General features: G+C 37.1%; 1 protein-coding gene across 1 annotated transcript in view; it reads right to left on the bottom strand.

Annotated features, from left to right (window-relative positions):
• Positions 1-8,693: 8,693 nt before the first annotated feature.
• LOC132556639 (sortilin-related receptor-like) overlaps positions 8,694-15,609 on the bottom strand; it is a 47,522-nt gene continuing 40,606 nt past the window's right edge. Inside the window, exon 42 of the mRNA XM_060221075.1 lies at positions 8,694-15,421. Within this exon, the coding sequence (XP_060077058.1) occupies positions 15,357-15,421 (65 nt within the window). The 3' untranslated portion in view covers positions 8,694-15,356. The remainder of the gene's footprint in view (positions 15,422-15,609) is intronic.

The raw sequence follows: 15,609 nt of genomic DNA on the forward strand, positions 1-15,609 counted from the left end.
GATGTCCTCGTCACTGTTGATTTCTTAAATCATAGAATGGCACAACGTGACTTTGTTCTTGGTGTCGATCCTCCTTTCTTTTCGCCGAAAACCTATTTCACAATTGATTTAAATGTTGAAATTCTACGTCAATTGGTGATGGCTGTCGGTCGTAAATGTCCCTTTTCCTCCGTTTTACCTCCTTTTCCAGAACTTTGTTAAAACTATTCCTTAATTCGTCCATTTGTTTGAAATAGCATAGCAATCGTCTTGCTAGTGGTTAAGCATTCTCTGCTCTCGGGATGGTATTTCAACATGCACTAGTTTCTTTCGTAGGCTTTACATCTAACATACATGTGCTGGCGGTTCGTTGGTGTCGTCTGATCGCTTAGCCAGATCGAGGCTGCGTGTTGATCCTGAGGATCGCTCAATCGTTGTTCTCTTTTGTTATGTCTTTTGAACATCCTCGATAATCCAGCATGTCGTGGCAAAATTGAAAGTTTCATATGCGTCACCTTATGAACAAGACGAAAAATTTTACCTTTTGATTTACGTCAAAGGAATCTCGAGGTCGCATAACGGTATATTGTAATGGCTTTGAAGTTGGATGTCTCTCCTTCGTAATCTTCAAAAAGAGCGTACCAGCCTGTGATTGGTCATTTTTTCCTTCTGGAACCAATCAAATTACTTCGTTTGTGCCTTAAATTTTGGCGACGACGATAGGCTAAAAACGAACTTTTTCGTTGGTTGATCATTGTCGCAAACAATACGTGTAATCACTCGAATGAAATGGAAAAGGGAAAATACATTGAGCTATGTAATGGAAATAGGGACACTTAGCAGATCAACTTTACATTACGGAATCGAAAGTACAGCACAAAATATCTCGTGACTTTACTTTTCAAAAGATTGCGTTTAAGAAACAAAGTCTAAGACTGACCAGTCATTAGAAGAAGAATTATTTCAGTGCACTGTATCATAATTCGAGTATCGTTTTAGCTCTAACTATTTACTCGACATTCTACTCGATCGAGGATGACATGAATCCGACTTCAATATAACTTTAAATATAATACCACAATTCCTACCTGTGTGAACTGTTAGCCATGAGAGAAAAACAACCCCTATGAACTAGTCCAAACTGGTAAAATTGCGAAATTAAACAACAACGGAGCATAATGAACCGAGAAAGGTGGCGTAATATCAATTAGATAAAAAATGTCGTTGAAAATCTAATCTTATATTTCCATCATCAATCATTTTCACATGCATAATTTGAAATTAATAATAATAAGCATGACTACGGCGGGCCTTGAACAAAAATCAACCTGGAGACAATGAACACAGACCGAAAAGTTACCAGGCTCGTTGTACAGGTGTGAGTTAGACGCTATTTTAGCATTTTACATTATTATTTTGTTCAAACTTAGGTACATATATACTAAAAGTATAAAGAAACGCAGGGTGAACTTTAAACCAGAAATTAAGTATGATATCGGGCTTCATTTAAAACGAAATTTTGTATACTTACAGATAAATTAAAACTTAAAAATTTCCAAAGTCTGTATTTTGCATCTGACAATTGGTTTAGAGGTACTAACGATTAAATTGAATGAACCCATAGGATTTTGAAATTGAACTGAGTCATCAATATCTTGTGTTTTCGCCGTTTGCTGTGGTCACAGCCCTTATTCTTCTGGTCATAGAGTTCATGAGAGCGTTGATCCGTCTTATGGGGATGTTGTCCCACTCTTCAATCACAGCTCTGGTCAACTACTCTAGAGTAGCAGGGGGTGGCTGGCGCTTTCGAACCTGTCTATCCAACTGGTCCCAAAGATGCTCGATCGGGGACAAATTAGGGCTATATGGCGGCCAATCTAGTGGTTGAATGTTGTTGTTGGCCAGAAAGACTTGGCAAATCCTTGCTACGTGGGGCCTAGCATTATCCTGCTGGAGGGTTAGATTATGCTGCTGTAAGAAAGGGATAACATGGGGTCGGAGGATCATTGCCATCAATAAGAACAAATTGTGATTTTAACCCGTGTGAGATTCCTCCCCACACCATTACTGAACCGCCCCCAAACCTACTTCTCTCTACAACGCAAGCGTCCGTAAAACGTTCGCCACGACGTCGGTAGACACGTTGACGGCCGTCAGATCGATAAAGACAGAATCGAGACTCGTCCGTGAAGAAAACTTGTCTCCACTGGAAACCGTCGTGGAGCATGTGCAGCGACCCAGGCCATACGACACTGACGTCGAGCAGGGGTAAGGTGTGGACCTACGTAGGGGCGACGTGCTCTTACACCAACTTCTCGTAATCGATTCCTTACAGTTTTTGAACTTATATGACGCACATGATTTCCACGAATATTAAGTGCACTCTCAGCGGCAGTAAGGCGCCGATTACGCACATGAGAGACGACGATATAGCGATCCTGACGTCGTGACGTTACGCGCGGACGCCCTGACCTAGGTCGATCGGCCAATCGCCCAGTTTCCCGAAGACGTATTACAAGACGTTCTATGGTGGAAACATTAACACCAAAGTGCCTAGCAACCCGATTTTGCAGCTGTCCTTGCATCAGCATCTGAATGGCCTGACCCCTCTGAACTTCTGTGAGTCGTGCCATTCTTAAAACGAATCAAATTCTCAATTAATTTTAGGGAAGCAGTTGGTCTGTATAAAGCCTAACGAAGAGTGACTTGACCAACGCTGTATGAGACCAGAACAACACGGTGCACGAGATTCTTGTTTTTCCTTCCTCCATTTACCAGAGCTGCGCACTGTACCGCGACTAAAATTTCGATACATGACAAGGTGTAATATGACCTAATTACTTAATCCACAAAGTTTCACTTTATTTGGAGAACGCGTTTTCAAAATATCGGAATAAATATTACCCTGCGTTTCTTTATCCTTTCAGTATATTACCTTGTTACTAACAGCCACTAACATAAAAAAGCATGATATTCCGTGAATGTTCACTAACTACGAGTGTTTACAGGTCTGAACTTCTACTCACCCAGTCACGTGTTGCATACAAATGTATAAACATTGTTGAAAATAAACATGATCCCACGTGATAAATTTCAGCGTTGCTAATCAGCTTCCGAGGTTGATAGAATGGCCCTAAACTTATAACTCTCGTATGTCCCGTGTCCGAGACTACACAATTCACTTAACTCGACATAAGTCATGGCCGTCAGCAATTGGAACTGGAGGAGTACAAACCCTATGTAACTATCAACACGTATAAGGGCTTATACCGGTATAACCGTTAACCCTATGGGGTAGCATCCGCACGTGGGATTTTCCAGTGAGCCACGCAGAACATTCTGCTGGATATTTCGCGCGTGAGTGTACGTATTGACGACATACTGGTGACTGGTGAAACACGATCAGAGCATTTATCAAATTTACATGAGGTGTTGAAAACGTTGGCCGCCGGAAGAATTCTCCTGAAACGAGAAAAATGTATTTTCCCCTCAAAGGAAGTTGTCTACCTTGGGTATAGAGTAACGGAAAAAGGCATGATTCCTATGCAGGACAAGGTCAAGGCCATTAACAGCATCCCTTCGCCGAAGAATATCAAAGAGTTTCAGTCATTTTTGGGTATGCTCAATTTCTATAACAGATTCTTGCCAAATCTGTCAACAGTGTTGTCTCCCCTTCAAGACCTTTTGAATCAGAAAAGTACTTGGATGTGGGGAAAGCCACAACAAAACGCTTTTGAAGCAGCTAAGGAATTGGCAACTTCAGCACGGGTATTGGTTCATTACGATCCTCAAAGACCCCTCATCCTTTGCTGTGATGCGTCTCACAATGTAGTTGGAGATGTTAGTAATGAATGCTCGGTCGGTTACACATTGCGTACCCTCTCAATAGCTGAGAAAAATACTCACACTTGGAGATGGTCTATCGATAGTTTTTAGTATGAGAAAAATCATCAGTACCTATATGGACACCCTTTCACACTGTACACAATATTAAAAAACACTATTCGGTCTGCTTAAGGGAGATGGGAGAGTGTCAGAGCTCTCCGCAGAACGCATTCAACGGTAGGCATTGACATTTGCGGCGTACGAGTACACCTTGGTCTGGCGCAAGGGAATTACGCGGACGGCCTGAGCCGATTACCAATTATTGAACCACCTGTTCTAGGGGAGATAATCCAGGTAATGGAACAGATTGAGACACGACGGTCAACGAACGCGTTCCATATAAAGCTATGGACAGGACTCTGTTTTTGGCAAAGTCCTAAACTTGGTCAAATCCGGTTGGCCAGCTAAAAGCCCAGATGAATTACTCACCCTATTTCAAGGAGCGGACTGAGATTAGTATCCAGAATGTATGTTAACTCAGGGAAAATCGCATAGTCATACCTCTGAAAGGCCAAGCCGCCATGCTCCAAATTCTGCATGAGAGTCGTTCTGGAGACAACAGGATAAAAAGTATCGCAAAGGGATATGTGCGATGGCCAGGACTAGATGCAGACCTTGAGGAGACCACTAAAATCGACTGGGATGACTCCCTGTGAACTGCTGATGGGAAGGTGGATCCGGACAAAACTTGATTTTGTACGGCAAGACTTACGGCGAAAAGTTACAATTATCTTCTGTGGCAATGGTCTTAAATATTTTTGCGTCCTCGGTGAACAGGAATATAGATGATTTTACAGTATCCGGAAGTTCATTCACAAAGATAAAATAGTATGGGACCAAGAACTGAGCCTTTTTCGGAATTCCCGACAACACATTTATCCATTCTGAGAGCTTGCTATTAACAGTTACCCGTTGTTCTGTTGATTTTAGAAAGCCGTTTATCCACTCCATTATCCAGTAAGAAAATCTTCAAGCCTTTCGTTTATTTAATAGTCTGTTGTGGGGTACTTTATCAAATGCATTCTTGTAATCTAGGTAGATACAATCTACGGATAGTCCATGTCTAATGCTTCTGTCAATTTTTCCATTACCTCCAGCATTTGTAAAGATATATATCTCCCTGGTAAAAATCATGGAGTAAACATATCATTGGTCTCCATGTACGATGTTTTATGATCTCGCACTAGCTTCTCCATTTTTGCATACAAATGATGTTAAGATTCACAGGTCTGTAATTTCCTGTCTCGCTCTTGTCGCTATATTTGTGGAAAGCACTGCTCTGCGCTCTTTTCCAGTCATCTGGTATTTGCTCTCCACGTTAGGATTGGTTGAAGACAACCATTAGTGGTGGTGCTATAGATGTTGCTATCTCTTTCAGTACTCTTGGATGTACACCATCAATACCTGGGATCTTGTCTATTTACAATTTTTGCACTTAATCACTTGTTCTTCTTTTATTTCCAGTTTGGTCACCTCCAATTTCACTTCCCTTTGTTCCAGTTCCTGTAAACAACCTTCACTTTCTTTTACAAAGAAACTTTGGAAAACGTTGGTCAGAATGCTTGTTTTCTTTTTATCATCACTAGACTTTTCTGGACCTTTGTCACGTTGGTTCTTGTAGAGATATTCAATTCCTGTTTTCAGTTTGGATTTCGATGTATCTCCAAACAGCTTCGGAATGACTTTGGGCTTGGCTGAAGATCATTTTCAAATGTTTTCCTCATTTTTGCTTGTTTTTCTCTTCAATTGATTCCTTATACGCCCGTGTTCCTTTTGTATCTTGTTTGCATCGTCTATTTTGCATGTGAGTGTTCTTTCATTATCAGTCCAAGTGGTTTTTTTTTCTGTCCACAGGATAATCGCCAACTGAATGTCTGTTATTGGTCATACTCTTAGCAGGAATATATTTTTGGAAAAAAAATTTGTTGACTGAATTTGTTTTGACTTTCTCTTCCCATTCCTCATTTCTGATTTCTAAATTCTCTGCTTCAAAGTTAATTTTGTTGTATAATCTCATTTTTGCATTTGTTGTTTACCCTGGTGTAACAGTTTAAAGTCCTACATATCAAACTAGGGCCCCTTTTTCCTAATGGACTTTGTAGTTCCATATCTGAGATCATAGTGTCTTCATTGGCAAACACTAGGTAGGTCTAACACATGTGGTGTGTCTCCTCCTCTCCACCTAGTAGGCTTGGATACATGTTAACATAAAAAGTGACGCATTCTATAAGTTTAAACTCCTCAGTATTTTTACTTTTCGTATTTAACATGTCCCAAATTATTTCTGGATAACTGAAGTTTCCCATTAGGGGAAGATCCGGGTACTTTGACTCTGATACTTCCTCAAGGACACTACGTAGTTTCTGGTTATTTTCACGTAAACCAATGTCTTGTCTGTACATCAGTCCTATCAGCAGAGAGTCTCTGTTGTCTATTTTGACTTCAACAAATAAGTATTCTCTAAAGTCAGAATGGATTTCCGTTGATCTGCACTAATGCTATCATTGATTTATAACATTAATCCTCTACCGATATTATTATCAATAATTTACCCAGTGTCTTTTGTATCCTTACATTGAGAATTCCGCTTGATTCAGTTTAAGCCTTCAGTTTTCGGTTTTACTTCTGTGATCCCAACCACATCTGGTTTCATTTGATTCATTCTGATACTATATTCAGATACTTAATTTGTTAGATGGTCAGCGTTCGTATAAACACATTTCAAACTCAAGTTTGATGTGCTTGAACGACTCTTCCGTCTTTCCTATATCCTCAAATGTAGCAAGTATGTGCCTCTTGCCCACAGGAGTCCCATTCTCGGACCTACTTATAGGTTTCTTAAACTTTCCTATTCTCCTTTCTTTTTGTATGGATCCTGTCTTAAATTTACATGTTCTTATTATCTCTCCCACCATACCAGTGTCATGCTTCATCCTTTCTGTTGTTATTTCTGCGATCAGCTCTTCTACTCCAAAGGTTATTATATTTGATTCTCTTTGATTCCTCTCATTTATCTCGGAGACAACAGTGTTTGTAATCTCTTCTCCTCCAATAGCTCCATCCTCTCCTGTCTTAGGCATATTTGCTTGATCCTCACTAATTTCCCTGAAACGTTTCTCATCATACAAGACCCCTTCCAGATGGGATATCCTCTCACCATAAGCACTAATTTACGTCGCTCCTCAATTTTGCGATCTGTAACATAACATCCTCTTAACAATGTCCGCAACACTACATTTAATCAGAGTGTGATCAGATCCCGTACTCTCTGTTACGACTAATTGATACATTTTATGCGGTAGTGCAACCTATACCTCGGACACCTGCAACAAGCGACAACGAGGAGAAAGGATGGAAATGTGAGGTCTTAAACTATTTAGCGATCCAAAACAAAAATCATGGAATACCAGAGGTGTAGCTTGCTACATAAATTGCGTTCAGAATTAAGAAGCTACTTGGAACATCAATCTTACTTGTGTAGTTTCCTCACGTTACAACGATTTTGATTTTTTTTTGTTGACATGTTAGTTTTTTTTTTTTTTTTTGTGTGTTTCAGAGAGGATCTTGTACCAGATATTTACAGTAACATCTATCTCCCCATGTATATTGTAGAAAATATTTCGAATACATAAATAGACTAAAAATTTCTGGAATAAAACCCGAAAAGCCACCACATCCACAAAAAAACCCCAAACAAACAAAACACACACACAAAAACAAGAGGCCCATAGGCCTTAACGGTCATCTGACATAAAATACAAAATTTCAAATTTTGAACTGAAGAAGTCGAAAATGTGATTTCAAGATGGCGGCCATGTTGGATTTCGGACCAACCCGAAATTCACAAACTTTGGTCAGGATCATGTCACGATCATTTCAGGTAAGTTTCAGCTCAATGAGACATGTAGAACTTGAGAAGAAGTTGGAAATGTTTACGACGGACGACGCTGGACAAAATGTGATCGTTTAATGCCCCACAAAGCTTGCTATCAGGGATGACCTTGACTGCTCGACAATGTCACAAGGTCATGTTGGTCAAAAGGCCAAGAATCATGATATTCTTCTTTAAGTCTATCAAAGTTTGTAAAAGCAAATGACCTATATCCCATATCACATAGGCCAAGCTTGATAAAATACTCCAATTACTTCTTGTTAATAGTTAAAGACCTCAAATAACAACATTAGCCAAAAGATTCCCAAGATGCCATCTGGCAAAATTGGTAAATAGTGAAAATGGTGAATCACATTTAATGTTAGAAGGGTCAAATTTATTGTAATTTATCTGTAATGAAATTTGTTGATTAATCCAAAAGAGTTTTTCACAGGAAAGGGTTTAAAAATTATTTGTAGCATTAAATATACACCATACCAGTTTCGCCATGACAGATTCATCAGTAGTGGTAATATTGATCTCTGAGTTTATGTATTCTAAGCTTTGAAGTTTGTTTAAAAAAATTTGATTTTATCCACTTTTAAGGTCAGTGATGAGAGATGTATAAGTATCACAAAATGCTATGACTAAAATGTGGGTCAATTTGGCCTTATTTGTCTGGTGTAAAACAGGCCTTATGAATCCTTTCACACAGCTGTCTCATTTCACCAGGTCTCTATTAATAAACATTTCTTTACCCCTGTTTCTGTTACTTTTCTATAATCAGGGTGTGAATTTACTAAATTAATCAAAAGCACATTGTGTGAAAGTACTTATTTCTGAAAGAATAACAAAGGTAACACAGAATTCTGATGGAATTAGCACGATTTTTAAATGCATCAAAAGCACATTGTGTGAAAGTACTTATTTCTGAAAGAATAACAAATGTAACACAGAATTCTGATGGAATTAGCACGATTTTATTAATGGAATGTTTTAACATAACATATTGCATAGAACCAGAGCCACACTTATTCAACAACAGAATGGCAACTACCGGATATTACCCAGCTACTGTGACTCTAAAAGTTACACAGAGAGCTTCCATCACAAAAAAATACATCTTTAAAACAAACGGGTCTTGCCATTTTAAAGAATTTCCCCAACACATACATCGGTGTCCAAAAAAAAGGACACAATACATTGTAAATATTTTTTTTCAATTGTATTACATGTAATTCCGCATAAACATTAAAGAATATATGTATATGAATGAGAATCATGAAAGAAATAAAATTCTTAATTGCCACAAAGCTATCTTTGTTTAAAAAGTTTCTCTGTATGCCTGTCTCTTGGCTGTGTATGACGGGGAAATCCCTAAGTGTTGAGGATATTGATGTGGCACTGGTACAAATTTATATCCTGTGTATCAAGCAGGCAATTACATATTATGGAGATATAATGACACTGTGGCTACAGTTGATATTGGGACAAGTGTAGAGGTACTGATCGACTGTCAATACAGTGTAGGAGATACAGACTGACTGTCAATATAGTGTAGGAGGTACAGACAGACTGTCAATACAGTGTAGGAGGTACAGACTGTCAATACAGTGTAGAGGTACTGATCGACTGTCAATACAGTGTAGAGGTACTGATCGACTGTCAATATAGTGTAGGAGGTACAGACAGACTGTCAATACAGTGTAGGAGGTACAGACTGTCAATACAGTGTAGAGGTACTGATCGACTGTCAATATAGTGTAGGAGGTACAGACAGACTGTCAATACAGTGTAGGAGGTACAGACTGTCAATACAGTGTAGGAGGTACAGACTGACTGTCAATATAGTGTAGGAGGTACAGACAGACTGTCAATACAGTGTAGGAGGTACAGACTGTCAATACAGTGTAGGAGGTACAGACAGACTGTCAATACAGTGTAGGAGGTACAGACAGACTGTCAATACAGTGTAGGAGGTACAGACAGACTGTAAATACAGTGTAGGAGGTACAGACAGACTGTCAATACAGTGTAGGAGGTACAGACAGATTGTCAATATAGTATAGGAGGTACAGACAGACTGTTCCTACACTGTTCCTAGTACTGACAAATTGCCCCAAAGCTGACTTGACGACATATAATATAGACATATATTGTATACACAGATGATAGGCCAAGTCATGGTGAATATACTATTATATCTAAATGATACAGAATGTTGAGTCAAACTGAAGAACAATCCCTCTTGTAAAACCTTTAGTACATTGGTTGCCCCTGATTTTCTACTAATGTACCAGTGATGCTGTGTCTCCTTGTACAAGGGTACCTCACTAAACAAAATATTGAGGCCTGTCACTTGCAATCCAGAGAAATTGGGGTAAAGCGTCTTATTCAAGGACTCATCCTTGTTAGCACAAGGTGATTTCTTTGTCAGCGTCATGAAAAACACAAACCAACATGGGTAGAGAGAGTGGAACCAGACACCTCACATCCTCATCTGAGGTAACATATAACTCTGATGACTGAGGCCATCCAGTTCCACCTTCGTGTAACTTTCTCTCACTCCAATGAACAGTAATAGTTACAATAAAACACATTTCACCACCTGTAAATTAGAATTACTCATTTACAAAGTCTGCCCAATTACGCGTATATAACAACCTGACTTAAAGGTAACCGTTCCAAAAAGATTACCTGTCTATAAAGACCACCTGCCTATAAAGACCACATGTCTATGAAGACCACCTGCCTCAATTACAATATAAATATCCAGTAGGCACATTCAACACTGAAAATCTGTCCATTACAACAACCTGTTTGTTCCCTGGCTGAGGTGCAGTTTCCCTGTTACTGACAATGCCATGTGTTTTATTTATAGAAACAATTTTTTTTTAAATAATGTATATAATCAGACCCCAACAACTGTACATTTTGACCTTCTATAAACATATAGCGAAAATAGAACTAATTATCATAGATAAAACTGTTGTGATGTTCAAGGACATGAATGAATCATTTAGAGACAAATCCAATTGTACAATTGAAATATTTCATGTAAAGGTCAAAATATATGGTTATTGTCATCTGATTACCCTAATGAGTAAATCAGTTGTTGTGAAAACATACAACTAATTATGAACATAATTTTATATAAATATGCGTATATTTGAGTACATTTATATAGACATCTAGAGTGATAATCATGAGCAGAGTTGTAAATGCGAAAGATCTAAGGTTTCTCAATTTTTGGGGGAAATTTCTTTGATCCCAAAAATGTCCTAAATCAATCTAGAGATACGAGCCATCAATTAATGTTATCTCTTTTCCACTTTTTGCTATTACTAAGAATATAATGATATTCTGAAATGTAACAGTATCTTGAAAAAAAAACTAATGGAGAAAATCATGGTTCATTACATAATATCTGTGAAGAAACCCAATCTCATTCTTTTGTTAAAACAGAAAATTTGAATCAATGAAATAACATTGACTCAAATATTCACTGTATCTCAAAATATTGCTTTCCTACAGCTAACAACATGAGGTACGAAGCATCAGGAAGGATGAGTTTGTACAAAAATGTTTCACATGATGACAGAATATATAATGTATACTGTATATCTACACTTATTTCCATCAAAAAATTTTTACAAACAAAAACATGAAACACATATATCGGAAAAATAAACTTTATATGAATGGCAGATCTGTGATCTGTGACAAATTCTCCCTATCTGGGGTCCTCTGTTCTCTGGTTAATATCTCTCTCAAATCAATTATACAGAAATGTCTCTGACACTGGGCTACACATGTCTCCCTCACAGTACAGCCATGGCCCCTATTCCGCTTAGCCTCGTCTTCCTAATAATACGGTCACCCTCTTGACACTAGGCCTTCTGTAAAGCAACATTCCAACTCTCAAGTCATTCACCTGGTAATGAGTTCTGATTTTTCTCACTCAGCAAGCCAAAAATCTATGGCTACAAACAGTTTTGAAAGCTAATGTCAAAAAAACACGCTCAATTAAAAATCAGGCCAACAAGCCATGTCCCAAAACAAAATGTTCAGCTGATTATCAGAACACTTGCACACATTCATACAAACAAGGCTTACCAGGTAATGCCTTCTATAACAGAGACTAGCTTACAACAGGCTTAACCCACAGTCATCCAAATTACACACGCTTCGGCGCCACAAATCCTGTCCTGTGCTCAGCGACCAGAGATAACACAAAATCACAACATGCCATTAAAATTGCACCATCATATGGCAACACCATACCATCTGAATTGTACCATTTCAAAGATATCTCTTATGTACTTCAAACTATATTTTTATATATCAAAACAAGAAACAAGACCAAAATTCCCCACTTAAAGATGTACTTGTATACATGTATGTGGGGAAAGCTTGGGATCTATGTGGATGTGAGTTGTAACACTTCAATAAATACCAGAATTGCATCTACTACATCACTTCTAGAAACATTCACCATCCAACCAACCTTTTATGTGATAAGTTGTTGTTCGTGAACAAAACCACCTTAATATCAGAGACGGTTTAAAAATATGGTTATCTCAGGAAATAAATTTGCATTGAATCTTTGGTTTAACTGGGGAAAAAAATCTGTCAAGATATATCTCTTATCAACTAAAGGCCTGTATCTATTTCTAAGAAACTCCTCAGTTCTAACATATTTTCCCCGCTGATAACTGTTACATTTTTGTGTCTAAACTGTCCTTCATAATCCAGAGTTATCTGCCCTTGAGAGTAGATATTGATTTTTACATCATTTGTTTGTGAGAGTAGAGTGAGTAAAAATGTTCATTTTCTCATGCAAAGTAAGGATGTAACTATTAATATGATCACAAGAGCAGATAACTCTGAATTTAGAACATACAGAGTTACTCCCTTCGACATGTTCCATTTTATTTAGGTATCTATTATTTGTGTCTACAGGATGGAGGAGATCACTTTAAATCTGAAATAGGATAAGTTTTTTCATATTGAAACACCAATAATTCAGGTATGTTTATCAGGCCGTAAGTTCCAGGCTCGTAGTAGGTCGACGAAGAAAACAAAGGTAAAAAACATTGAAACTATTGTCCAGAGTAAGAATATACAAGTTTTCTATATTTAAAGACCAAAAGTATCAAAGCACATGGTGTATAAAGTATTCAATGCTTTAGGCATTTTCTGCAAGTTTATCACTTTAAAGCTCCATCTGAATCATTTGAATTGAAATCTAATCAAATTCAGCATAAATTTCATAACTATTTAAATAGAAAAAAATATATATATATACAGATGGGATTAAAACAATCCATTCTGCACACATAACATACCCATTTTCTTATTCAAGTTTTAATAAGTTTAATTAAAATTTTGATTCAATGTAAACAAATTTTATATCATTTATATTCTGTACAACTCCCTTATTTGTCTTTTCTATTTCAGAGTCTGTTCAAACCTTTGGTAACATAAGGAAATTCACGATTCTCCCAAAATTGCTAACAAGGTATTTGAACAATGTACGTTAACAGCACATGACGACTAAAACAAGATGTGAGGGGTTGGGGCCTCATAAAATTTAATTGTTAAACATGATTGTAAAGAACTAAGCTTCCTAAAAAAATATCTGACTATACAGTTTGTGTCTTTTATGTTTCACTTTTGATTTTCTTCTTCCTTTACTAGATTCCTAAATCAACAATATGTACATAAAGCTTGTGAAATATCGCCACATGGAGTTGATAAGTTTTCTTAATTTAAAAAATCAGTGAAATAAAAAGTCAAAGTCAGTGATAAATTAAGCATTAACTTTGGCTTACAAGTTGACTTGGCTCTTTCTTTCAAAGAAGGATCTTTGGGAATTTTTTGTTTACAAAACAGAAATCAGAAATCTGTTTTGGAAGACACTTGGGTTTTCTGAAAACGACTAATTAAATGGCACAATTGAATTTTATCTCTATAAATAGTTACAATTATCTACAATTTTTAGTCAATTTATGAATTAAATATCATATACCCTCATCATTCTTAAAGAAAACACGTAGCCAACTGTAGATTTTAAAACTCAAATCTCAAAAAATACTTTAACTCACAGCATGGTGTGTTGTTTAAGAATCTGTGTTGAATCTCAGTAGAACAGAAAAAGATTTTAAAAATGAATATATCTAAATACTTAATCATCAAAAACAAAAGTTCAGAGATTCCAGATTTTCATGCAATTAGGAAAAAAATGTAACAGTAACTTCTATGGGGAGAAAAGGTTTTTGATTAAAGTTGTAATCCAAAAAGAATTCTTTAACCTTTAATATTACCGGGTACATTAAGATCTATAGTCCTATACAGCTCTCAGTACAAAGATACATAAAGTTAATATAAACACATATACAGTAAACATAAACAGGTGATATGATCAGTAGTAAACAAATCACAAAAATGACTAAATAAACATATTCATCTTCATAATGTTGAGAACTGTTTCCATAGCAACAAAACCTCAACACTATTTATAAATCAAAATCATACCAATGTCAGATTCAAGACAGCATATCTATTCAGATCAAAGTATAAACAAGGATAAAAATATGTCAAAATAAAACAAACAGATCAATTTCCATTCTCCAGGAGAAGACACCATCATCATAGCAGCCCAAGGGGAGATTATCCATCTCATGGATTTTAGAAGGGGTGACAACCCACATCATAGCAATAAGCCAACAAGCAATTGCCTGTCACAGTTTGTTTTAAAACCACCATAATTATTTATCTGATTATAGCTTTTTTTTATAAAAGAAAAACTGTTTTTACGGAAATGATGGAATTCCCTCCCCCTAGGCAACTTATCTATATTAAATGCATAAAATTATATCATTAATTATTCATTTCAAAAAACAAAGCACTCTAGCTGACCTTTGACCTAATGGAGAAAAAGTCATGATATGTATGTAGTCTCACACTCAGGAACTTGTTACAGAATATCACAAAGTTCACATTATCTTCTGTTACTCTCTTCCACACATCTGTTGCCATAGCAACAACTTACATCACAGTCACATTCAAAACTAATTATTTCCTCAACAGATAAGAGAAGTTGGAATCTTAATAATGAGCACAGCTAAATAGTTTACCTCCCTGTAAGTCAGGAACCTTGGTAATCCAACACATCTGACCTATGACCTTGAAATATCAAGAAAACCACTGTCCTACTTAAACAGTGATATTTCTCTGTGTCTTTGATATTGTTTGCAGTTCACAGCGATCTATTCAGCAGTTATCCTGTGTCCTGACTAGCAAGGTTCCTTCCTACTGATTCCTATATGTTCAATAGGGACTGTATATTATGCTAAAGGCGCTGAGCATGGTGCTTCAGGACCTGATAATTTAATCTCAGGATGACAAGGAATGTCCAACTCCAAATCTCCAACGTCCAACTTCCACTGATCGAAAAATGTCCAATCATCTCTGGTCCAAAGCCACTAGTTGCCAATCAGACGGTGGAATGATTTTATGTTTTGAAGGCTGATGATGAAACAGAGTCATTAAATCTTGTCAGTATGGACATTTCTGACGATAGGCAATATTGGATTTTTTGAAGATTTCCATGACCACATCACGCCATGACCAGAGGTTCATCGTCAGAGAATCCCTGTATCATCGGGGAATCTTCGTCTTCACCTGTAAATCATTACAAATAAGGTCAGGTCACTTCAGCAAACAAAATATTATTAAATACAAAACGCTGCAAATTTTCCAAACATTTTCTGATTTCATTTCTAGAAGCATTTTTTTCTCTTCCACTAATTTTGGGTTTAACTACAATATAGAAAAATTCAGCATCAAAGCAACAAAAATTTCAACATTTT

Source organism: Ylistrum balloti, unplaced genomic scaffold (assembly GCF_031769215.1).
Source record: "Ylistrum balloti isolate Yb309-2 unplaced genomic scaffold, AGI_CSIRO_Ybal_v1 Utg370580, whole genome shotgun sequence".
Classification (NCBI taxonomy): domain Eukaryota; kingdom Metazoa; phylum Mollusca; class Bivalvia; order Pectinida; family Pectinidae; genus Ylistrum; species Ylistrum balloti.